A 24,982-nucleotide genomic window follows, 5' to 3' on the forward strand; every position below is an offset into this window, starting at 1 on the left:
TGAATTTGAAGCAGCATGAAAATATGTCATATTAGTATTATTTCAAAGAGAGAAATCCATGAAAATTGTTACTTACGTTGGTTTTCTTGCATAATACTTTTAATTTAATATTTTTTTGATATTTAATTTTCTTTTTTTAAAAATTATCTTTGGGAATAATTTATTTTATAAGGAATAAGATTTTTTTTCATTTTATTTGCCGAAGTATTTGTGTAACTTTTTTCAACGTTGAGTGCGTCGTTGGGAGTCATTAGGCGTATTAGTGCTATCGTAGTTGTGTGTTAAATATAATTACGTTTCACTGAGGAAATTTGATAATGTTTATCTTTTTGCGTGTTATAATTTTGCTTATGTTTGATTGCACTCGACGATCATATTAATTAATTTTAGTGTGAACCAAAGCAAGCCAGTTCAGTTCTACAGTTATGTCTATAGAATACGGTGTAAACGTTAGCAATAAATTTGCTGTCTTTTTGGACGATGACATCGAATCCATGGAATATTTTGTAAAGCAAACACCAAAGCATGCTGCAGTGGAAGACCGAGGAGCTATTAAGAAGGAAAAGAAAGTGGACGAAAAGAAAAACGCATCGCCTGGTCAAGTCGCATTTGGAAAAGGAAAAGAGAACAAGCCAGGTCAAGATAATGGCATCAAGCGTGCAGCTGTTGACAGACCAGATGAACGCCATGAAGTGAAAGATCGTCCAAAACAAGAACGGTCGCACGTGGCACCCAAGGTACAATCCACAGCTCCCAGTTTTGGAACTTTTGGAGAGGAGCGTTCGATGGCTCGTTTCGGTGACAATGGGCGATACAATCGAGGAGTCGGTGGAAGTCGTGCTCGCGGCCGAGGGCGTTATTTCGGCGGTCAGAACAATATTCAGGGCCGAGGTCGAGGAAGTGGGCATAGTAATGCCGGTTTTGGCTATGGCACTGATAATGCGGATCATGATTTAAAAGCTGAAGAACCGTTTGGTACATTTCATAGTGGAAATTTTAATGAAGAATCACCAGATGGAGCAGGTCATGGTACTGGCCAGCGGGAAGGGCGTGGTCGTTTTCAAAATCGTGGACGCCGTGGTTTTGGTCGTGGACGTGGTTTTGATCGGGGTAATGCGGGAGAACGAGGTGGTTTTCGATCGTATGACAAGAAACCGCAGAATGTTGATTCTGGCGCGAATTTGGACGGAAATGGCGATGTGGGAAAGAATAATGAAGTCGTCGCTTCGGATAACAATGACAATTGTGGAGCCAAGCATGAAACGTAAGTGACATTTGGAAATTATTATTTTTAATTTTTTTTAGCAAAATAGTATATTTCATAAATAATAATAGAATTGCGAATGGGGATACAGCGGAAGAAGTTGCAGTTGTACGCGAAGAACTTACTTTGGCAGAATACCGAGCTAAACAGGTCAGTGGAAATGTTTTGAGAATTATATTTTAGCTGTGAACAGTGCACTGCACCCGAAGCTGTCTGTATATAGCTTTGTTTATAATTGATGCTAAATTTATAGCCACCAAAGTCGAAGCCACAGTTCAACATAAGACGTCCGGGAGAAGGCGAAGCAAACAACTGGAAAGGATTTGTACCCTTGCAACGTTCTCGTAAGCAGAGTGAATCGGAGGTGAATGGAGGAGTGGAAGAAGAACCTGGAGTAGAAATCAGACCTAACAAGAAAGAAGTTATTCCTATTGATATTTCTTATTCTGATCAAAGTGCGCGTCACTTGAGACTGAATCGTGGAAGAGGACGTGGTTTTGGACGTGGAGGGCGTGGTGGACGTGGCGATCGAGGAGGAAATCGACGTGGCGGATTTGATGGTTTTGGAGGCGGCGTACATTTGAATCGTGAGACGCGTCAGGATCACGTACCGTACAGTATTGACGATGAAAGTTTCCCAGAGTTAGGCTCGTAAATGAAATGATATGCTTGACTGGAAAGCTGAACTGAAAAATATTTCGAGTTATTGCATTTATTAAACAAATTAACTTTGCAAGGATGATGACAGACTTAATTTCATTATTTGATCTATTGTTTATTTTTATTTTTATTTTTATTTATCTTTCTTTCCACAGTTTTTCAGTTTTGTGTTTTAATGTATATGTTTATATATACATATACATATACGTATAAATATGTATGTATGTCATCTGTGTATATATATTCGTATATATGTGTATACTCTACTGGACTACTATTACTTATAGTTTCTGAACATTTTCATGTAGTTCATAATTTGTTTTCTTTTTTTTTGATTCTTCTATTCTTTTTAATGACTTCACGATCACTGTGTCTGCATGATTGTGATTTCATGTGTTGTAGCAGTTCCAAATAAATCGTCATCCTGCACATTTCATAAGGTATTTTTGCTTTATTTCGTCATTCAGTTGGAAAAGAGCAGCAAGAGTTAGTTGTATTGTTTTTGTATAAATAACTATATTTATATAGTTTTCTGAGATTTAAATGTTCGTATGTGGATGACTATACTGTATAATATTACGTAATAAAAAATGCTGTATTCTATAAAATGTATTACTTTTATTTGATATATAAATATATATATATGGTAGTTATTTAAGTTTTATTGTTAAAATATGCTTGTTTCATTTTAAATATTCATTTGTATTGATTTTTTGCGCAAATGGCTGAAATTGTTCAGTTTGATTTGCTATCGGAATGAACCATATTACTTTTTCATTTCGAATTTATAAATTAACGGCTTTAATACTGGTCATCTTTGGATTATTTAACTCTAACTATGATGCTTAATAACCGGTTTTAAGACTGTAAAAATCAAAATTAATGGGATATTATAGTATTTCCAATCGAAAAAGCACTTCAAAAAATACGATGACGTCATTGTATTTAGTCTAAAATGTTGATCATCCATCTTCAAAAATATGAAAAATCAAATGTAAAATATCACAATTTAATTGTAGTATGCAAAGTGTATTGATTCAAATTTATTATTTTTTTCAATTTCTCAGTGTAGCGCGTTTTGTAATCGTTTGCATACATTAAAACCTGTAAATTATTAATTACCGTTCTGTTCTACTTTGCACAAATTATTTTCACTTGTTCGCATAAAATTTCGTAAATGTGAAAAATAATTTATATTACTTTAAAGTGTAAATAAACTCTATCAATTTGATGTTGTGGTGTACTTTTGTCCAAGTGTTTGAATTTCTATTCAACTTCAATAAATCGGAAAATTATTGATTTTCAATTGGCAAAGAGTAGATTTTTCAAATTGAAATTTATCGTATCGTGAAAATTAATAAAAATTTCGGAATAAAACGCCAAAAATTCACTATTCAATCATACTATTCTTTCACTTACCGTAAACTGTTTTTATGGGTTAATTTTATTTTGTGATCGTCAGATTTTTGTTTGGCACTAAATTGTGCAGTGGATGAGTAGTGATTGTGTTGAAAATTGTATAATGTTTTTTTAATTTTGAAATTATATTGATTTTTCCTCATTTTTAGGATAATGATTGGCATTTTATGTCGGTTGACAAATTTGCATGGGGTTTGTGGCTTTTGTCGAAGTGGACAGAAACTTTCCACTTACAGACGTGCGTTGTTTTACGTTCCAGCCAATCAGGAGAGAAAGTTGCGGAAAATACCACAACTTGTTGCCGACAGTATTGTGCTTGACTGTGAAGATGGTGTAGCTGAAGTGAGCAAAGCTGACGCGCGAAACAACGTGATAACTTGGCTTCAGTCTGCCAGACGGTCGTCGGTGAAATGCGAATTAGCTTGGCGGGTGAATTCGCTGCAGAGTGGATTGTTGGAAGAAGATCTGAAGGCGATTTCTGAAGCTAAAGTGGAGCTCGAAACGATTCTGTTGCCGAAGGTGAACAGTATTAATGATTTGAGACAGTTTTCAGTTTTGTTTCGAAATTATTTTCAATACATTAAAAAATCGATCATGCTGTTAATATACGTAGAAAGTTCCCAGTCGTTGTTAAATATGGAGAAGATTGTCAACGCAGCGATGAATCTCAGCACGTTCTGTCCTCTTTATTTGGACGGTGTGGTGTTCGGTTCTGACGATTATTGTGCCGACATTGGCGTGCAGAGATCCGATGATGGAATGGAATTAATTTACGCAAGACAACGATTTGTCAGCGTCTGCAAGGCGTTCAAATTGCAAGCAGTGGACATGGTTTACAACGATTACAAAAATCTCGACGGATTAGCCGCCCACTGCCGCCAGGCTAAGGGCTTGGGTTTCACTGGCAAGCAGGTTATTCATCCGGATCAGATAAAAATTGTTCAAGATTCATTCATGCCAACCGCTGAAGAGTTGGGACGTGCTAAGGAAATTGTGGAAGAATTTGAAAAAAAGAAAACATCCGGCATTGGTGCTTTTACATTTCACACCAGCATGATCGACATGCCGTTGGTGTTGCAAGCGATGCGAACAGTTAAATTAGCCGAACAATTTCCCATAGCTCAGTAGAAATTCAGTTTTCTGCCAACGATCATTTTCTTCAATACTGTACTTTAGAGCATGATTTCTTCCAGAATTTCTGGATCGACTTTTATTTGAATTACTCTTTTGCAATTCACGTTCACCGTTCGAGCAAATGTGGAATTTTCTTCCAAACATGCTGTTTTTGTTTTAAATTTTTTATTTTTCCTACAAAATAGTCGATTCACGAGTTAGTTGCACATGTTGAGCAGTAAAATGAGTAATTTTCGATTATTATTTTAATTCATACAACAATTTTTTCCTTACTGCTACTTTTAGAAAATATCCTTTTCGACAAAAGTTTATAATTTTAAATTATACAAGTGTGAAAAGAATCTTTTTCATTTCATTATGCGAATACTCGTTATTTATGTATTATTATAATTTGAAGTTTTATTGTTTTCTCTTTTCAGGCTAAACTTTCACTGGAATCGTGTCACGTTTCAAGATGAAATTCTCTCCATTACAGTTACAATAGAACGTTGATGCCATGCAATTTTTGTATCTTCTCTCCTTTCATCATTTGAGGGTCAAATCGAAACAAGGTAAGCAACAGCAACAACAGATTTGTTTGATTTTTTCTGATTCCGCTCAATATTTTCTTATTCATATTTTATTTTTATTATTATTTCCAACTTTGTATAATTTTTAACTTCTCATCATCATCAATTGAGCATCGGTTGGCATTTTATAGTTGAGATGTGTCTTCGGAGAAGGACTGTGTGTTGTCGTCCACTTTCAAAAATGTGATCGTATTGGGATTGTAGGTGGGTTGTGTGAAATTTTTCTTGAAAAGCACCACATGTCGACCTATTTTTAGAAGCATATTTTTGTTTTGATATAAATGTTAATTTTTAATTTGACAACATTACCGGTCCAAGTTTTTTGATTTGTCCAGATGATCGCTTTGCAAACAGTCTGGGCAGTGCACAGACTTTGTGCTTCATGCAAATTGGCCACACTGAGAACGCAACTATTTTGCGTGGTGCTGTCGTGACAGGGATAATCGAAAAGCGTTGGCAGGTCGGCATTTTTGTAACGTTTGAATTCTTAAACGAGAAAATTCGGTTAAAAATGATAAATTTTAATAATATTTCAATAATTGAATTACCCGCTCGTGAAGAAGAATTAGCTTTGAAATATTGACCAGTCGAATAATTGTGCACCAATTTCTGAGCAAATTGTCTAAGCAAATTGGACGGCATGTTTTGCTTTTGAAAACTTTCTTTTAAATGGGATATTTGATCTTGAAGCGCTTGGGGTACTCCAAATTGGAGTAGAAAGAGGAAATGCTTGGCCGTATTGAAAATGTTTGTCAAATCGTTGGAATCTGAAAATCAGGATCAAATTTTAGCCAACTTTATATTATTATTTATCCATTCGTATATCTACTTTGGCAAATGCCTTCGATGCATTGGACAATTTGGTTGTAATTTTCAATGCCTGCTTTTTTCAACCGCTCGTTGCAGTCGCTTTGCGAGTGGCAAGTTGGCTCTTCAAGACCGACATCATCGACGTCGACGAGTTTCAAATTTTTATCACATATTACAAACTGCTGGGCGCGAAGGTCGTTCAAAACTACACCTCCGACTGGTTGTTCGGAGAAATATTCCAAAAGTTTTAATATTGAATATAAAATCTGGAAAAAAATGAAATTTGAAAATGCAAAAAATGAAATTTTTTTGTTTTCTTTCTTGTTGTTTACTTTCAAACGTTCTTCCCAGTTCATTTGCAAAAGGATGAACAGATTCAAAGGCTCGCCTAATTCACTGACAATTGCCAATTTGTCGATGCTATTCTCGGATGAAGGATCTGATGGAATGCAATAGCCGATGAGCTGAAATTAACAATAATACAAATAATATCTTGAATATGTAATGTGTTGTGTAATTTGTTGAAAATATTGAAAAATAAGCAGCAGCAAATATATATATTACCTCAATTATATTGGGATGTTTGAATTGACTTAAAGCGACAATTTCTTTGATGAACTTTTTAGCAATTTTTTGTCTGCAATGTTGATCCGATTGAAGTTCTGCTTTGCAATTTTTCATCATCTGTCCTTCGAAGTTGACCATTTTTATGGCCACCTTTCGCTTGGCCAGTGTTGCTTGATAAACTAATTTGGTCCAACCGGCCGTCAAAAATCTCATCGAATCGGTCATTGAAAAAATATCCTGACAATTTAAAAGTGGCGGCATATTCGACTTCATCAAAGTGGTATTCTTGAATCTCCATTCTGTATTGTTTACCAGTTGGAAGAATATGTCAGTATTTTCCAGATCTTCCGTTCTTATGCATCCTCTTGACCATTGAGCATCTGTTGTCGTAGCCGGTGGTGCATTTGCTTGATTCTGTTGATCGTCGTCCAACAATGACCATTGGAAAACAATCACCATCAGTGGAATTACCGTTATCGATGTCAGTAGAATCAGGCATGGCTTGAAAAATTGATTGTCAAATTTGCTTTCACGATGGTCGATCAGAAGTGTTTTTCTGTCATCTTTGTTTGGATATTTGAAAATTGTATTCAACATATTGTGCCAAGTTGTAAATTGTTTTATACCTTAAATGGAGAATTATTAGAATTATATTTGTAATGGAAATGTTTTATTTGAAAGAATAACAAAAGTGGATGGATGATTAATTAATTTGTTGCAATTGTTATGCAATATAATGTTGTTATTGGAGGAGGAAGTTTATGCAAGTGATTGATGATTGACTGAGTTGGCTATAGCTAGCTAGCTAGCTAGCTAGTAAGCGAGCGGTGCGTGTAGGTTCATATGAAACTGAAGAATTGCTGTTCAATTGGACAATAATTAATTAAGCAAAACGGTTGAAAAATGCTCTGTCATGTCAGTTTCGCTTATTGATGATGTGTTGAATACGAACTGCACCACATTTGTGACATGCAGCTTGTCAACAGTGAAAACTGTCATCTGTTTTCGTGCAAATCAGAAAACACATACCACTGGCTTAGTGAATGTAGTAGATTTATTTCATGCTACTACGATTTGTCATGGTCGTCAAGTTTTATTTCATTTCACTTTTTTTAATTCGCAAACAATAATTAATTGTTGATTAATAAGGCATCTGTTGGACAATTTACAACAATTTCATGAAACACGTCCATACACGATGTGCGATGTTTAACTTTTCAACAGATAATTAATTATATGTGGATTTTTTTGGCATAATTATTCAAACAACTAAATTATTAGTATTGCCAAATTAATTTCGCCATTCTTTTTTCGTAGTAGTTATATGATAAAACTGATAATTGGAAGAGGAATTTCTTAATTTTACACAGAATAACTGTAGTTAATTTGTGTTTTTTCTTTCTTTCCATCATCATGTACTTTCTATATATAGAGCGGTACTGTAAAGATGGTATTAAAGCAAAAAACAAATTTAATTTATCTGAAATACAACCATTATATGTGCTGATTGATAATTGAAATAAGTAAATCTCAGTTCAGTGAATATGATCAAGTATGCATGTGAAAAGTTGTACTGATTTATTGGTTATATAAGTTATTATAGTTTATTTTTTTATTAACCATAAATAAAATAATAATAATAATTAATGTAAGTTGACTTTGTAATGAAAATATATGTAGTAAAAGAATTTCAGTTACCTTCTTCATTGATCAGTGTTACATCATCTGAGGGGACATTTTATACATTACATCACGTTCATAAATTAGTGTATTTTTGAAGTAATGATGAATGATTGAAATTTCACCATTTTTTCTATATGACTTGTGATTTTAAAATTGAAAACAACGGCGAACGAACACGCCTGTTCGAAAGCGAAAGAGAGAGAGAGAGATATTCATAAATTCATAAGGTGATGTGAAGAAGCAATTTTTATTAGTTATGATTGATAGATTGAAATTGATTTGATTTGATGGAATTGCATTTGTCTTCAAAATTGCATATAGATTTTGTTTCTTGGCTCATAATAGCGATATACAGCAGTAGCAGCTAATATGAAAATTTGTTCAACATTGTGACAGACAAGCAGCTGTGATGGAAAAGCAGTTTTCTTCTGCCAATGAAACTGGTTCAGTGTCAAAGAACATGTTGCACGATATGCGATGATGACGCACACGTGTGCAGCTCACGAATAGTTTTAATATTAGTGGCATTTTATGCATATTTATACACTGCCAACTGAGTGGTGATCAAATTTAAAAATTCACTTCAATGTTGTTGATCACGTTGACGCTGACGCTGATGATAATGATGGTGGTGATGTTTGCTCAATTTTACTTGCGGCTGTTCACATTTTTTCCCAAATTCTTTTTTTAAACTATTCAAAAACTCATCAAAGAAAAAATCAGAAAAATTTTCTCATTCTCTTATTATTATTTGAAAATTATTAATTTTCAAATATCGATAACTATACTACTGTTAATTCAGAAATGCAATTTCTGAAATTTATGTATATATATATATATGGGTGTAAATGAGTTGTGTGTTTTTTTTCTCAGGTTATTTTATCACTTCCACTGTAACAATTAGGATATAATTTGAAGAAAAAAACTGTTGAATTTATAACTTCATTTCTTAGTCAACTTGTGTCACTTTTATCACCGTTTAATATCTTTCTTTCATATTTTGCATTTATGGATAAAATAAAATGGTGTGCTGTGTTGAAAATTATCGATTTTCATAGATGAAAATTAAGCAACCATTCATTTTCTTGGCAACTAGTTTCTGTTTGAACTGAATCTCTCTTATCAATGCTATAAGACGAAGCAAAATATACTGACTGGAAAAGATTGTTGTTATGTGGTGCAGAAATTGATTTTTACAAAAATTTAAAATTCCACTCAAGACAAGAAGCAGAAGAGTGAAGTGAAATTTCCACAGAACGATCTTTTCACGCGTTGAATGGAATTTGAAAAATTTTTTTCTCATAATAAACCGATATTCATTCAGTAAAATTGCCAATTAGGAGCAATTAATGAAATTGCACCATTTGTGTATTGTGATGCATCATTGAAATTGAGATTTTCCATTTTCAGACCGTTCCATATCAAATCAGTAATTTTGGTTTTGTTTTTCAACTTGTTTCAAATTAGCAATTAAAATTCAATATCAATTTGTGTATAAATAAATTGTAAAATTTATATAGCAGAGAAGAGAATTTTGAACAAATAATAAATGTTCATTTTATTCTAAAACAGCATTTTGCAAATGCTTGTGCAGTTTTTCTTTTTTGCAATATTTTGCAATATTCAAATTACACTTATTTATCGAGAATTAAATTTCGCTTTTTTCTTTGCCATCGCAAATAATATGATTTCTACCCACGAGATGAAAAGCAGACTTTGATATTTGCTGATAAATATGCTTTTTTTAGATTCTAATAAACATAAGTGTCGCAGAAATTTTACGTTTTCTAAAATCAATATTTTGACGAGCCAATTCTCTCTTATAGCTTAGACATATTGTTTATACAACTGGTTTTAATGAAAGTGTCTGAATTTTTCAATTGAACAACGCAATAGCAGGGATACATACTATTTGTGCAATGCAATGCAGTGTTATGTAATGATGAGGGGAGAGGGGCAGAATGAGCAAAGAAGGAAAATTAATTATCCACAAATAGCTGGAAATTAATTTGTCATTATTCCAATTATTATTATTATTATTATTGCTTAAAAACTAAGGGTAGAATATTATTATTATTTATTAGCGGTTTGTTGATATTGTTGGAATTTTCATACAGTTCTGATATTGTGAACAAATGCAAATGAGCGGAAAGCTTGGGTTGAAAAATGGAAGCAAGCTTGACAGGGAAAAGGTGATTGAAAACAACCGACTATATATAAGTATAGAGGGGAAAATCTCTCAGGAAGAGTGGTTCATTGATCAAAGATGTTGACAAAGTGCATCTGACTTCATCGACCGAATGCAATATGTGATATTTGCTATAAGGCCGAATAGTCATCGATAAAAATTCACAAAGCGAAAAATGGAAAGCCACCAATAAAAGAAGAAGAAGACAGAAAAAGCGTTGATGTGCAACAACCATTTGCACATTTAACACTATCGAAACAATTTTTATGTTGTAAATGAAAACAAATTTGAAGAAATTTCTTTTTTACTTACCTTATTTTATACAAATGCATACGTATGTAATTAATAGATGCATGTAGATGTGGTGACAATTTGCCCGTAGCTTTGGTGATTTACATGCTGCATGTCAGCATAGAATGGTGCATGGGAAATATTTTTCAAATGAATTGACGATTTTCGGTTTAGTTATTATTTCATTTTATCATAATAATAATAATCATCATCATATTATTATTATTATCAATACTGTTGCAACAAGAAGATTCTACAGAGGGCCTTCGAGCAATATGTGGTCTTTGTATGCACCTGCTAGAAATTTGTGTGGCTGGTGCTATTCCACAATGCTGATTGGCTAGTTTAAGGGGGCGGGGTGGGTTAATAGCAAATGATCGATCGTCATCCCGCCCTTAGTCAAACAGGCGGAAACCGAAAACGTCCAGCTTCGGTCAGCAGCACATGTGTCAATCAAGTATTGTCAAAAAGGTTTTGTCAGCCTTGCTTAGCGGGTGGTCAGGTTAACCGGATCCTCCCTCCTTCAGTTCCCATTTTGTGACTGGTATGCTTGGCTTGACCTGGCCGAGAAATATATTATTCTGTATCTTTTTCTTTGTCTCATCTTTTCTTAGCTCTTCTTTTCACTCCTTTTTTTTATGCAAAACATTTTCCATAATCCAATTAACAATGAGCATAAACTATTTTTTGTAACAAAAGTGCGAATGCAATTTTGAATTTATTATTCTTATTTCAATTCATTTTCTTACAACATTTATGGAATGAAATGCTTCAGTTTTATTTTTGCAAGCGAAATGCTGCTGAAAAATATTCAAGCTTGCTTAAATTGGATGGAACGAAGAATTTAATTGAAATTTTTCAAACTGTATATTAATGCAAAGGTGATGCAAACTTTTGCAAAAGTTCGTTCAAATTTCAAAATAGTAGTTTTGTATGTTTTCAGAGAAATAGTAATATGGTGCATGTTTACTGCGTTGACATTTTTACGTGTCAATTTTTAATAACTGGGAGGAGTGATTATATTTATTTTGTGCTCATATTATCGTTTGTTGGTATTTCATTCTATTTCTGGTGCTTCAACATTTGTACAAAATTTTTCCATTTCATTTACAACGACATGCCATTTTTTCTGTGTCTTTCTTTATCTACAATGAAAGAAAGCAATGCTGTAAGAAAATTCAATCAGACACAGTATGCTTGAATATTTGATTTAATAAAAGTGCAATTATTATTATTATCATTATTATTACTATTTCAGCTTTGGTATTATAATAAAAGCATGCTGATTTCAAATTTGTATTTTCTCTTTGCTAGCTAGCATTTGTATCTGGTTGAAACTTTTTCTTCTTCAGCTGCTGTTCAGTGGAACAGCAGCTGAAGTCGAGAGTGAGTGAACTTGTTGTTTGTGTGAAAATTTCTTGGCAAGTATTTGGCGAATAATTAATGTCTGAAAATTTTTTATTTGCTCTTTATCGATTTTCAAATAATCATAAGCACCACTTCATCAAGCGAAGCTTTTTTCACAACATGCAAATATTTCAGTCAGTTTTGCAGTTTATTAAAAAAAATAGTATGATCCGGTGAAACAGTAATGAAAATAGCAGATCATAATCCAATACGTCATTACAGAAGTGGCCTTTGGTAGTTAAAAAAAGTTACAAAAAGCAAAATCCAAAGTTTCCCCTTGTGCTAAACTGTTTTTTATGATACCTTATTTGAATTTAAATAACTTTTGAATTAAAATCAAATTTGCACAGTGGAAAACTGAAGTTGAGAATAAATTTTACGTCAATAGACAAGTAAGTGTGAAGTCGACTGGTTGATTGGCAATATACCAGTTTGATTTTTTCATCTGCTGAATAATATCTGTGAAATTTAAAAAAAAAACGAAAATTTAGGATGTCGTGTGAAACGATTGTTTTATCACGGATATTTATTTAAATGCAATATAAAAGCAGTGCATTTTTTGAATTGTTCATTTTGATGAAGACTCAAATTAAACACATCAGTGTAGAAGTTATGTAATAATTTGATATTTGATCTTAGTTCAATATTTTGTTGGTAATCTCGTATGTGGTGTTATGTTAATTTGGATTGGGAAGATTTTTATTTGTTTATTGATTTATTTATTTATTACAATAATTCATTTTTCTTTTTATTAACATGGATTTATTATGACAGTATTTTGAAGTTGCTGTCGTAGTGTGTATGAAAGAATGATAAATGAATGATTGTTGATTATTATTTGAACAGAAAATAGGAAACTTGATTTGTTGGCTTGAATTTGCAAACTGCAAAAATGTTCCACATTTTCTGAACCAGGATGATGATGTTTAATGATGGTTAAAATGGAAATTTGAAAATGCTGCACAACGGGGACAAGAAATTTGATATGCTTTACTGCGGTGTATCTGTTTCCATGGACTCGCCACTGTCAAGTCAGTTTTAGTCGCATGTCAGTCACATTGTGAAATCTTTTTTTACAGTTGGTTTGGCTCATCTACCGAAGCTGAACAACGAAAGTAGAGAAATGTTGACAAGTGCATATTAATTCAATTTGTTTCCATAACTTGAATATGCAAATTATTTGGCTAATTTGAATATTTCAATAATTTAAAGCGGAACGGAAGAAAAGCGTTAATTTTTTTTCAGTGAATTTTGCTGAAAACATCAGCTGTGAAAGGTGAAAAATTTTCATTTCTAAAAAATTTCAATTCAACTGCATAGTTGGTTGCGCGGATCGGTGGGTGGTAATTGGAAATATTTGAATTTTGATGAAAGATTTTCCTATTTCTTTTTGCCAGCTTGTTTTGTTATTCATTTAATTAATTTAATTGCATTTATTTTTTTTCTAATTGGTAGAACATTTATTTTATTTTATTTTAACAGTTCATTCATCACTGATGCTGTATGTTTGTTAATTACAATTGAATAGTTGTTTATTGTTTGCCAATTTTGTCTATGGACGGACGATTGAAGCAAGATGATGGTGTTGAGATGAATTTATTGTTATTTTGCATTTATTATTTTGTTTTTTGTTTATTTCGTAGTATATGTGAATAATGGAATCATTGTTTTGTGTATTATTTGTAAAGTAAATGCAAATATTAGAGAGAACGTTTCAAAGCTCTGCTTTTGCTGGTTATTGTCTTTGTCAATACAATGCTAACGTTATTTTGCAATGAGACAGGAGAGAAAGAGAATATTTGGTTTGACTGATGGTGGGGAAGTGTCTTCGACGACACTTGCCCTCAGGAATGGGATAATGCCAACGGAAGCTTGTTTCAAACTGGGTCAATACAAAGTTGAACATTTTCACATCAGTGTCGTGACAAATTTGATTTATTATTCACCTATAAATTACATGCTGTTATTATTATTATTATTATTATTATTAAAGAGATTTGTATGGTTAATTTTGGAAGAAATGTTTCACATGTTTGTCGTTTTTAATGGAAATTTGAAATCAGAAAAGCTTAATTATTCATTTATTATTAATTTTATTATTTTGTGCAGTAGAGTAAGTACGCTGACACGGTTTGAGAACCACTGCCTTAGCTGATCTGTGGAACGGAGCTTAAGAAATTATCCCGCCAGACAACGTCAGTACACGGCAGTGATCGAAGCGTATCTACGAAATGGATCGACGGAGGAGGTGATCATCCAGATTTGGCAACTCGGTAAAACACGGTGCCTCCTCCACATCACGCAGCATACCAGACCGCAGACGGTCGAACGAAATGTCATACAGTAATTCGGTGGATCAGCCAAATATGGCGGTGTTGTAATGAATGATCAACATGACACGGTTCTGAACGTTCAGACCAACCTTCCGGGTGATTCTACTGCGCTTTGGGCTGCAGTACAGAATTGCGGTGCAGACTGACATCCAGAAAATGTATCTGCAAGTGGGGCTGCGAGCCGAAGACCAGGATGCATGCCGCTTTCTTTGCCGCGACTGCATATTGTATGCTCCGCCGCGCATCGCTGTATCCCCTTGTTTTACATTTTTGTTCTTGCTTTCATTTGTCGTCGACTGAAATTGATTTTCATTACAACAACCCAATAAATAAATTACGCTCCATTTCTTACAGGCGCAATAAAAGCCCAACACTACATTATGTCATATCGATGGCGGCCATGCAGGGCTATTTAAGAAGGGGAAAATATCATGTTATCCATGCTAGCCAGTGATATTATTAAAAGGTGTTGAATGAAGTAAATCATAACAGATTTAATAATTTTGGAAAGTATAACAAGTAAATGAATAAAGCGTCTATATAAAAGTCAACAAGAAGTTACAACATTATCTTTTTTTTCCTTTGATATAAATGATGAGCATTGGAACAGAAGAGCAAACTTTATTAATAAAAAGCAGTTTTGGATAATGTTCTGTATGGGCTTTGCTTCGGCTGAAAAGGCTTTTCGCAGCTTTTCACAAAACAGAAAAGCCCACAAAATTTCAATATTTTCAGAGAACATTTTTTCCTTACAAAAATCACTTGAATCTATCAGAAAGGATTATACAACTATTGCAAACATATCCGTACCGTGTTTTAGTGTTTAATGTTCGAGAAATTGCGGAAAAAATAATGGAAACACCATTCCAATATCTTAGCACTCAAATTGCCAAGTAAAATTTATCTAGAACCATCCCACTTAAATTGAATCATTTTAATTGCTTCTTAATTAAAAGATAATTATTTGTAAAATTAAAATGCAGCATTTTGAAAAAATGTAACAACTAGAAAAATGAGAATAGTTTTCAGCAATTAAAACGGACTTTATTAGTTACTGAGGGCCGTAAACAAAGTCAGAGAATGCTTCATATGGCTACTACTTGCCACGTAAATCGACAAAAGGTTTCGTATTTTGCGTTCTTCTCTGCATTTTACAGCAGATTTCGGCGTAGAACTCGGTATATGGTTATGTACCATTTGGTTTGTTCACTTTGTAAGAGTGTACAAACCACCATATCAACCATCAGTGGAATACGAACAAGTGGACGTTTCCACTGCCAATTGAAATGAAATAATATTTATATTTATAATTAGAGCAAAGTTTTGTTTTTCATAAAAAATTTTTTATGAAAGAACAGTATAAATAATAAAACTAAGTGATAGAAGTGTTCATAAACAAATTACTATACGCGTTTCTGACTAATGTATTGCTTTAAATTAAAAGCAAATTGTTTGAAATTAATAATAGGCAATTTTCAACATTAAGCGTAACATATATATGATTTTTGCTACTTTCTCTATGAAATGTATTTGAAACGTTGCAAAGCGTATATTGCTTGCAGCCCTTCAATGCTTTTCGTGTCTTAGGCCGACTGCTTCTCAAATCTTAGAGGTACTGAATCTAAGCACCAACCACCAGTGGAATACGAACAAGCAAATGTCTCCACCGCCGATTTCCATAAAACTTTTCTTTACATTTATAATTAAGAATACAAATTATTACTTTCATTTGTATTTTTTATTTTAAACCCATTTGTTCAGAATTTTATAATATTTTTATTTAAATAATTACCGATTACATATATTGAAATTCTTTTCTTCTATTTTTCAAATGATTATTATCATAATAGCAAATTTTTGTTTTTAATAAAACATTTTCATGAAACAACTGTAAATAAATGAAACTACAATATCGAAATGTTTGAAAACAAAATTGCTGTAAGCGTTTCTGACTAATGTATTGCTTTAAACTTAAAATAGTTCTATGAGGAAAAATCTACACAAAAGGAAAATATTCTTTTCTCCATATTAAATCTTACTTTGACTATATTATGAAATTTGCAGTGATGGATTGAATAAATATATCCTATTAAAATGTTATTTCATAGCACAGTTTAACTCTTCTATTGTCCGTGATTTAAATACTAATGAATAATATTAATTTGCAGCCATTGAATTCCACTTAATTTATTGAATTTTTGAATACAGTCTGGTTCCATTAATCGATTAAATGATTATTTAAATTAATGTCTTGAAAATAATTAGACGTTATTCGTTATCAGTAATTCAATTTATCGGTAATGTTTTTTGTCGTCAAAATTATACAAATTTAAAATGTTTGCATGGTTCCATTGATATGATAATAACCTAATTATCTCAGTTACTCTATGTCTCTTGTTTTTCTTTGCTCAAGATGTCGAACGCATCCTAATTAATGTTGTCGGGTTGTAATTTTGTCGCTTGTTTTGTACAGTATTTCTTGAATGGAATCTGAGTGGATCTGTTGGCTTCGATGTGGACACTATATCAATTCAGATGTTTTTTGTGCGGCAGACGATTCACAGTAAGAACGGATCATGGTAGTCTGACGTGCCTTCAGACCTTCAAAGAACTAGAGGACCAAGTTATACGATGCCTGGACCAACTTGCGGAATTCGACTTTGAAGTTATCCATCCTCTTTGCAGAGAACATCAGAATGCTGACACACTTTCCAGAGAAGCATGTGAGCAATGGGCCAAAACACCCCCACACGTTGAGCAGCTATCGACAGCATGATTGGAAAATGTCAAAAGTGGGAATCCGGTCCAATATGGTCGGTGTGGACACCAGACCAAGTGGAGACATCGCAAGAGGAAGATTCAGCCATCACACAAATGCGCAAGTGGGTGACAAGCACGACATTCCCAACCAGGTTTCCCTCCCTGACAGTAGCAGGACCCTGCAAAGTCTGCTGTCACAGAACGACCAGATGAATGTAAAAGGCGGATTGCTATTTCGCACATGACAGACAGCGTAAACGTAATGAACCGTAATGCACATGGAGGAGCAAGAACAAAATTGGAGGAAGCCACGACCAGGTTAAGGATGCATAGGTTGTATCGAATCATTTGTTGGTCAAATGAGGTAAGTATATTCATGTTGCAGAAGATACGATTTGGCGATGTCAAGTGAGGAAGGTTCTTCATTACAAAGACACAATGAATACAATATATTACCATGCTCACAGACGTAACAAAAGCCAAGTGCTGTGTTATTTTATAGCGATGATCTCCATGTAGGATTAGCTAATAGGGGGAATCACGTTTGCTATTACTAGATTCCAGCCAGCAATATTATGTAGTTTGTAAGAACAAAAACAAAGCAGTTAAAATGGTAAAATTAAAAGAAAATGCAAAGTCTTTCTTTGCTATTTGGGCAGGCAGAGCGCACGCTCCCCTTCAGTGGAGCGGGAAAAGCCTAGGCTTTCCGCGCTGAAGAGGCGGGTGAGACTTAGTCGTTTCACCTGCCTCAGATGTGCGGGCAGTTTAGTGTTTAACCTCTCTCCCAGGAGAGGGAAGATTGTACGTTTTGCCTGTCATCCACAGGGGGGAGATTTTACATGTTTCCTTGCCTTCGGGAATGAGGTGATGCGACCCGGGTGCAACGGGATGGGTCAACTGCAATTTGATCCGCCTATTGTCTTGCTGACAGTCCCCTGGCTTTCGGCCCTTCTGTAAAGTAATTACGATCTCAACAACCTGAACATCGATAACCCACAGTAGGAGAGCTAATTTTGGCATAAAGTGACGTGAGTCGACGTGCTAACGAGTTCGGTATTGCTGTGAGTGTACCCCTTTGCGTGTGTGTTATCGCTTTATATAGTTATTCCCAACTGAATAAAAGTGTTGTTTCGTTAAATAAATAGATTGGCTTGTTGTTAAAAGGCATAAAGGTCACACTTCTATAAATCAGCAGCTCGTTACGCGGGGGCTTTAATCCGGTGCTCCAACGGACCATCAGAGAGTGGCGTGCCCTGAGATCAATGGCTGAACGAAGAAACAAACGACCAAAGAGAAACAAATGCAAAACCCACGTTATGCAACTTGCTTGCTAACGGTGATATCTGTGAACAGTGTACAGCAACCACATGACATGACAGTCATGTGCTTATCCATTTGACAGCGGATCACATACAACGAAAAGAATCACTGACAGTCTTGTACTGAGACAACACGGATTTACATCGATGTTCGAATCAATGCGTAATATGCAAATCAGAGTTGCTTAAAGCCCGTTTTCTTTCCTGGCACTTGTCATTCTTTTAACGTATAAGTAGTCTAACCGTTTTATATTGCATGGATTTTTTGAAAATCAAAATCACTTAATATTTCTGCATCGATTACGATTGTTGATATTCAAAAATTGAATAAATTAAGAGAAAAACAATTGTTGCACATTAATATTATTAATGATATGCATTGTAATCAGGGAAAGTAAAAGAGTTAAGGTGAGCTACGGAACTATGGAATAACATTTGAATAAAACGTATTTATCCATTGTTACGTTACAAATCCCATAATATAGTCAAAATATGGCCAAATATGGAGACAACAATGTTTACCTTTTGTGCAGATTTTTCTTCGTATAACTTTTTTCTAAATTTAAAACAGTACATTAGTCTGAAACGCCTATATAAATTTTGTATTCAAACATTTTGGCATTGTAGTTTTAATATTAAACATTTTTTTATAAAAAAGTTTCATCAAAAATAAAGCTGTGCTTTTTATGATATTAATCACTTCAAATATAAAGGGTATTTAAATAAAAGTATTATGAAATTGTAAAAAATGGGTGAAAAATGAAAAATTAAATGAAAATAATAATTCGAACTCTTAATTATAAATGTAAAAATTGTTTTATTGGAATCAGCGCTGGCGACGTCCGTTACATCAGAAGCGAAGTGGATAAAGCAGAACAAAAAAATACTCATGCAACTACTTGAATTCTGGAAGTAGAGTTCAAATGCAGCCTCCCTACGCATTACAACTTTTCAAACAGAATACATATAATAAATAGCAAAAATCACATATTAATTATAAAATGGAATGTACCTATTTTGATGCTGCAGATAAACTTAAATATCCATAGAAAAATTAATTCTTTCATAGATATTTCTTTTTTAATATATTGTATTCAAACAAATTTATTAAAAATCAATGATAAAAGCAAGAATAACAATATTTTGTTCTAATTATAAATATGAACATTATTTCATAAAATTCGGCAGTGGAAACGTCCGCTTGTTCGTATTCCACTGATGGTTGATATAGTGGTTTGTGCACTCTTACAAAGTGAACAAACTGGCTGGCACTTCAGAATTAGCATATGATGAAATGAATACCTCTTTTTACTGATTTATGTGGCAAGTAGTAGCCATATGAAGCATTCTCTGACTTTATTTACAGCCCTCAGTAACTAATAAAGTCCGTTTTAATTGCTGAAAACTATTCTCATTTTTCTAATTGTTACATTTTTTCAAAATGCTGCATTTTAATTTTACAAATAATAATCTTTTAATTAAGAAGCAATTAAAGTGATTCAATTTAAGCGGGATGGTTCTAGATAAATTTTACTTGGTAATTTGAGTGCTAAGATATTGGAATGGTGTTTCCATTATTTTTTCCGCAATTTCTCGAACGTTAAACACTAAAACACGGTACGGATATGTTTGAAATAGTTGTATAATCCTTTCTGATAGATTCAAGTGATTTTTGTAAGGAAAAAATGTTCTCTAAAAATATTGAAATTTTGTGGGATTTTCTGTTTTCTGAAAAGCTGCGAAAAGCCTTTTCAGCCGAAGCAAAGCCCATACAGAACATTATCCAAAACTGCTTTTTATTAATAAAGTTTGCACTTCTGTTCCAATGCTCATCATTTATATCAAAGGAAAAAAAAGATAATGTTGTAACTTCTTGTTGACTTTTACATACACGCTTTATTCATTTAATATAAATCTGTTATGATTTACTTCATTCAACACCTTTTAATGATATGAAATCAATGCCAAGATCCCAATCATCTAGTGACAATGTCTTTCGATCAAAATGCGATCACTCCCCGTTTTTACAACTTTTCAAATAGAATTCATCCAAAAAATAGCAAAAGAAAATCATATACATAAATAATGAAATATTTTTATTTTCATGTTGGGAGTAAATTTAAATTTTCATTATCAAATTAATTTTTTGATATGTGATTTCTTCTCTCATATGTTTCTAATAATTATCAACAGTAAATATCATGAGCAATAATATTTTGCTTTAATTATGAATATGAAAATTATTTCACTCCACTTGGCAGTGGAAACGTCCGCTTGTTCGTATTCCACTGGTGGTTGACTTGTTGGTTGGTGCGCTCTTACAAGGTGTACCGAACGTTGCCAAGATCACGTGTATGCATTGTCACCAATGCATACTTTCTGAAATTTGTTAAGCAACTGAATATCTCTCGCTTGAAAATCGAGGGATATTTCCCGCCACAGATCAGGCAGATGGCTCACTAGTGTTTCATCACTTTGATCAATTTTTTTTTTAATTTTGCATCAACAAAGAGATTATGTAAATTACATTTTTATGGTCTGGTAAATTTTCTTTGTCAAAAGGAGAAGCCAGAGTCTTTAGATTTTTGTGAAAAGCTTTTCAATAAAAATTCCATTTATGTGGGACATTTTTGAATTTTCAAATCTGAAATTCAGACATTCGAGGGCGTGTTTTGTCTGGGTCATTTTGTTGTTGTGGAGTTCAGCGAGACAGCGCTTTTAAATTGTCCTCATTGGGTGAATTTAATAATGCTTCTCAATTCTTCTTTCAAAGCATTTGAAATTATTCTATTCCAATAATGCGATGCATACGCCGGATTATCCGTTCATTGCACATGAATTTTTATTGTTTATATTGCATCAGCATTCCATTGGAATTCATAGTCAAAAATAATTTCCAATGCTATTTTCAAGCGCTCCATTATGCAAATAAGGGTCGATTGAAAATTGCCTTATCATCATTAATGGTGCGCAGGTATGTTCGATTTAGTTGGCAACTGGTAGCGTCGTAAAAAGTTCTCTGAATTTATTCACTGCGTTTAGTAACTAATGAACTCGGTATTTTTATTGTTGAAAATAATACATTTTTCTGAAAGCTACTGGAAACTCTCTATACATAATCTTTATGCTAACGTTCATTAAGACAAGCAGAACAAGTGAAGATAAGAAGAATATGCGGTTCCGCCGTGGGTCCCCCATTCTGTAAGTCTGGGCTTGGGATACTTCAAAAGAGTGATGTTATCCCATAGTTTAATTTAGTTAACGACAAACCTGCATAACTGAGTTTTGAATTATTGCAGTACTTGGTCATTCACGCAGCAAAATTTATGTATCCAACTTTTCATTTTCGTTCATTTTCTAATTTTTGATTTCCTTTTTTCACATTTTACATTTAGTTTTGTTTTCAATACTTTCCAAAGTAGATTCTTTTCATTTTTATTTTTCAAACCCATTCATTCAAACTTGACTTGTTCCAATCTATGTTGAGCAACACTGAGGGCTTGTCTGCTATATGGGGTCCCAAAAGGTGCATATAAATGGGCAGCAATTTATTCAGCTAACACCTATTTTGCAACATCTCAAATGGAAAATGCAGAACAGCTAATATCATAAATTAATAATAAAAGGCAATCGTTTTATTTTTATGAAACGTACGAATTTAAATTATATTAAAATTCATTTTTTGGCAAATATTTGTTTATCAAAAATAATCTTTACTTCATTTGATTGTTTTTCTTTTGTTTCAGTGTTTTAAGAAAACTGTCATTCATAAATTGAAAGAATTTATAGGAATCACAGTCTTAAATTGTTCAAAATGCTAGAATGGTCAACATCCATTCATTTGATTTATTTCTTTCGTTACATCATCCACATCATTACGTTGTTATTTTATGTTTGCATATGTGCATCATCAATTACAAACTGTGCAAAACTTTACCACAGTAATTATTACATTATTCGTAAACAATAAATATCATTGAATTGCTGAAAAAAGTCAAACTAGATGAAGTATTATACATATATTAAATGTTCATGCTTGTGGTGAGCTATAGCTGCAAAGTAAACGAACTTCAACTTCTTTACCAGAATTTTTATGCAAATTTTTGGAGACTGGACGTTAGTTTAATAATCATAATCATCAGAAACTTTTCAATTATATGCAGTTGAAGGTTGAAATTATTAACATTTCAATTTTTTCATTTTCTGCAGTTATCCTGGTGTAACTGTAGAATACGTTCAATTTTTCAATTTACACTTTACACTTGCAAATGGCGTTGAATTTCCATGTGAACTCAACTGATCTAGCTTCACCAAGCCGAGTGATTTCTATTATGCATGTAAGAAAAATCATTGTTTTCTATACCATAAGTTACTTAACTTTATTATTACTTAATATTAATTTTTTATTCTACATCATCAAAGACTTTTTCTCCGATTAATTTTGTTTGTCAGAATGCGCAGCCATATACTTTTTATTTTTTGCAGTAAGTTTTATTTATGTAGGTCGTTTTTGAAATTTGAAATCCCAAGTTAAGACATGCGGAGGCGTGTTTTGGCTAAGGCAATGTTTTTGTTATGGCGTTTTTTTCGTCAGATAGTTTATATTTTGACGTAATTTCAAATTTCAAGGTCATTTTTGTATTTTCAAATTACTGTCATTCGTATAATTTGGCATTTTATTTGAATTGTTTCCCCAAAGCATCACTTTTTCTGGCTTCCTGCCAGGCAGCTTATAATATTAAATGAGCATGCATTTTATTTCTTATATTTATATTATTTCTAGTATTTAGAATATGCTTGGTAATAAAGATCAAATGAGAGTTTCTGTAATAAGAAGTATTTATATGTTCGGCAAAGCTACAATTAAATTTTCTTTTCAAACAGAGTGCATTAGTTAAGTAAATAAGCGCAATGAAAACTATGCACTAGTCTCGTTTATCAGCAGAAATGAATAAAATAAAAATTTGCATGCGACGTCGTTCGCCTTATTGACATATTGGAAATAATTTTAGTTTGAGGCCGTCCGTGGATAGAAGCACTGCGTTTGGATTGGAAAATTAGCTGATGACCAATATCAAATGCCAAACACTAGATTTGATTTTTATTCATTACTATTTTTTGGAATAATTTTTGAAAAATAATATTTCAATGAACATCCAAACAGTATGAACATCAACAATGAGAAGATGATGCATTTTGCGGTAAGTGGCAGTTTTTCATTTTTAAGTCGTAATCACTTAACAATGGAATTGAGCATCGATATTGAGCATATTTTCTCAGTATATTTTCTTTAAATTCTCAACATGAGATGATAAGTGATTTAATAAACGCCAAATTTCCGTACACTTGAGTTTGATTTAATACACCCTGTATGCTTTGTTTGCCTAATATTAAAATATGGTCATTCGAAAATTACTATTGCACTAGCTAACATGGACGTTGAACTGACTCGAGCAAGCTTTTGCATACAAATTGTTCACCTAAAATTAGCTTTGAATGAAAAATTATGAAAATTTTCAGACATACGTAGGTGTGTTTTGTCTAAGTGAATTTTGTTTTGTTATGGCGTTATTTGTCAAATAGTTTATATACTGACTGAATTTGAAATGTCAAGGTCATTTTTGAATTTTCAAATAGTCGTTTTATTATTGGTAGAATTTAGCAGGGCATTTATTCTGCAGATATTGTAACGCGGATTGGGTTAGCTTTTATCTTCAGCCAAAAGTTTTAACGCACTAAAAACCGGTTTCTAACGCTACACTATGCAAATAAGGATCGCTATAAGCTGCCTTATTTCCTAAGTTGCTTTGTTTGTTAATTTACCTGCCATCGGTACTTCCTTGAACGTCTCTCAGTTCATTACGGCCGTTAAGTACTGCTGACGCCGTTTCGATTTACGACAAGGATTCCACTTTTCGGCTTGTTATTTTTAAAACTTTGTGTACTCATTTTGTGAACAATTACTTTTCAATTAGATAACACTTAATTATTTTGCTTTATGATAGTCCGCGCACAGGTTTAGTTTAATAAGCATATTGAAAGGTTAAAGAATGTTCCGCACACCATGTGAACCCACCTGAGGCACAATACTTAACGAGAGAATGTGCGAGGTAAATGCTATTTCTTGAGAATCTGTGACGAACGGCTAATGATATTTCACATTTGAGATGTGAATCCTTAATTTAATGAAATTTTCTTCTTGTCGGAGTTTATATGAGTGAGATATTTATCACTGTTAAACTGTACTTTTTAATCTTCCTATAAAGATTAGGAATGACTTCATCTATGTATAAGATTGAAAATTATTGATCGTGATTTTCACTATTTTTTTCTTTTTCCCAGCGTCCAATCCTCTTTGGTAAAATTACATCTTTTGTTCGGTTAACTTTGAATTGTGCCGCATACACACCGAGTGTGCTTATATTTTACTGAACATCATTTCTGCCAGGAATTCCATTTATGTACGACTTTCTTAGGGGTTGATGCTGCAGTTTGTCCGAATTTCAACCGTTCGGTTAAAAATTATTTCTTCTTCCAATGATTTTCCAATTTAACTCACACCGGTTTTCTTATTACTA

General features: G+C 33.2%; 7 protein-coding genes across 7 annotated transcripts; 6 read left to right on the forward strand and 1 right to left on the reverse strand.

Moving 5' to 3' along the window:
• The first annotated feature begins 425 nt into the window (after positions 1-425).
• Positions 426-3,042, forward strand: Tsp_09266 (conserved hypothetical protein). The gene is made up of 5 exons (XM_003375640.1): positions 426-1,264; positions 1,306-1,414; positions 1,518-1,915; positions 2,453-2,492; positions 2,992-3,042. The coding sequence occupies exons 1-5, from the start codon at positions 426-428 to the stop codon at positions 3,040-3,042; spliced, it is 1,437 nt and encodes a 478-aa protein (XP_003375688.1).
• A 454-nt stretch (positions 3,043-3,496) lies between these two features.
• Positions 3,497-4,471, forward strand: Tsp_09267 (ESF1 protein). The gene has a single exon (XM_003375641.1). The coding sequence runs from the start codon at positions 3,497-3,499 to the stop codon at positions 4,469-4,471; it is 975 nt and encodes a 324-aa protein (XP_003375689.1).
• A 700-nt stretch (positions 4,472-5,171) lies between these two features.
• On the reverse strand, positions 5,172-7,020 carry Tsp_09268 (conserved hypothetical protein). The gene is made up of 6 exons (XM_003375642.1): positions 6,421-7,020; positions 6,189-6,320; positions 5,876-6,122; positions 5,595-5,813; positions 5,356-5,532; positions 5,172-5,293 (listed from the first exon to the last, which is right to left on the reverse strand). The coding sequence occupies exons 1-6, from the start codon at positions 7,018-7,020 to the stop codon at positions 5,172-5,174; spliced, it is 1,497 nt and encodes a 498-aa protein (XP_003375690.1).
• A 3,938-nt stretch (positions 7,021-10,958) lies between these two features.
• On the forward strand, positions 10,959-11,786 carry Tsp_09269 (conserved hypothetical protein). Its single transcript, XM_003375643.1, has 2 exons — positions 10,959-11,087; positions 11,529-11,786. The coding sequence occupies exons 1-2, from the start codon at positions 10,959-10,961 to the stop codon at positions 11,784-11,786; spliced, it is 387 nt and encodes a 128-aa protein (XP_003375691.1).
• A 1,980-nt stretch (positions 11,787-13,766) lies between these two features.
• Tsp_09270 (conserved hypothetical protein) lies at positions 13,767-14,339 on the forward strand. The gene is made up of 4 exons (XM_003375644.1): positions 13,767-13,889; positions 13,986-14,023; positions 14,102-14,122; positions 14,168-14,339. Exons 1-4 carry the CDS (start codon positions 13,767-13,769, stop codon positions 14,337-14,339), a joined length of 354 nt encoding a protein of 117 aa, XP_003375692.1.
• A 2,769-nt stretch (positions 14,340-17,108) lies between these two features.
• Positions 17,109-17,558, forward strand: Tsp_09271 (conserved hypothetical protein). Its single transcript, XM_003375645.1, has 3 exons — positions 17,109-17,237; positions 17,261-17,403; positions 17,471-17,558. Exons 1-3 carry the CDS (start codon positions 17,109-17,111, stop codon positions 17,556-17,558), a joined length of 360 nt encoding a protein of 119 aa, XP_003375693.1.
• Positions 17,559-22,672: 5,114 nt separating this feature from the next.
• Tsp_09272 (hypothetical protein) lies at positions 22,673-23,987 on the forward strand. Its single transcript, XM_003375646.1, has 2 exons — positions 22,673-22,741; positions 23,925-23,987. Exons 1-2 carry the CDS (start codon positions 22,673-22,675, stop codon positions 23,985-23,987), a joined length of 132 nt encoding a protein of 43 aa, XP_003375694.1.
• Positions 23,988-24,982: the final 995 nt, after the last annotated feature.

Source organism: Trichinella spiralis, assembly GCF_000181795.1.
Source record: "Trichinella spiralis strain ISS 195 chromosome Unknown Scfld5, whole genome shotgun sequence".
NCBI classification, from domain to species: Eukaryota; Metazoa; Nematoda; class Enoplea; order Trichinellida; family Trichinellidae; genus Trichinella; species Trichinella spiralis.

Excerpts from the sequence above, each read along its gene's own strand:
- Tsp_09266 (XM_003375640.1), top strand. The coding sequence starts at position 426 with ATGTCTATAGAATACGGTGTAAACGTTAGCAATAAATTTGCTGTCTTT. Across the intron at positions 1,415-1,517 it reads CAGAATACCGAGCTAAACAG|CCACCAAAGTCGAAGCCACA; the intron begins GTCAGTGGAAAT and ends CTAAATTTATAG. Across the intron at positions 2,493-2,991 it reads CGTATGTGGATGACTATACT|TGTAGCGCGTTTTGTAATCG; the intron begins GTATAATATTAC and ends TCAATTTCTCAG.
- Tsp_09267 (XM_003375641.1), top strand. The coding sequence starts at position 3,497 with ATGATTGGCATTTTATGTCGGTTGACAAATTTGCATGGGGTTTGTGGC.
- Tsp_09268 (XM_003375642.1), bottom strand. The coding sequence starts at position 7,020 with ATGTTGAATACAATTTTCAAATATCCAAACAAAGATGACAGAAAAACA. Across the intron at positions 5,814-5,875 it reads CATCGAAGGCATTTGCCAAA|ATTCCAACGATTTGACAAAC; the intron begins GTAGATATACGA and ends CCTGATTTTCAG. Across the intron at positions 5,294-5,355 it reads AAATCAAAAAACTTGGACCG|GTCGACATGTGGTGCTTTTC; the intron begins GTAATGTTGTCA and ends TTCTAAAAATAG.
- Tsp_09269 (XM_003375643.1), top strand. The coding sequence starts at position 10,959 with ATGATCGATCGTCATCCCGCCCTTAGTCAAACAGGCGGAAACCGAAAA. Across the intron at positions 11,088-11,528 it reads CTTGCTTAGCGGGTGGTCAG|AGAAATAGTAATATGGTGCA; the intron begins GTTAACCGGATC and ends GTATGTTTTCAG.
- Tsp_09270 (XM_003375644.1), top strand. The coding sequence starts at position 13,767 with ATGAGACAGGAGAGAAAGAGAATATTTGGTTTGACTGATGGTGGGGAA. Across the intron at positions 13,890-13,985 it reads TCAAACTGGGTCAATACAAA|AGATTTGTATGGTTAATTTT; the intron begins GTTGAACATTTT and ends TTATTATTAAAG. Across the intron at positions 14,024-14,101 it reads TTGGAAGAAATGTTTCACAT|TAGAGTAAGTACGCTGACAC; the intron begins GTTTGTCGTTTT and ends TATTTTGTGCAG.
- Tsp_09271 (XM_003375645.1), top strand. The coding sequence starts at position 17,109 with ATGTCAAAAGTGGGAATCCGGTCCAATATGGTCGGTGTGGACACCAGA. Across the intron at positions 17,404-17,470 it reads TTGGAGGAAGCCACGACCAG|AAGATACGATTTGGCGATGT; the intron begins GTTAAGGATGCA and ends TTCATGTTGCAG.
- Tsp_09272 (XM_003375646.1), top strand. The coding sequence starts at position 22,673 with ATGGCGTTGAATTTCCATGTGAACTCAACTGATCTAGCTTCACCAAGC. Across the intron at positions 22,742-23,924 it reads GAGTGATTTCTATTATGCAT|ACATACGTAGGTGTGTTTTG; the intron begins GTAAGAAAAATC and ends GAAAATTTTCAG.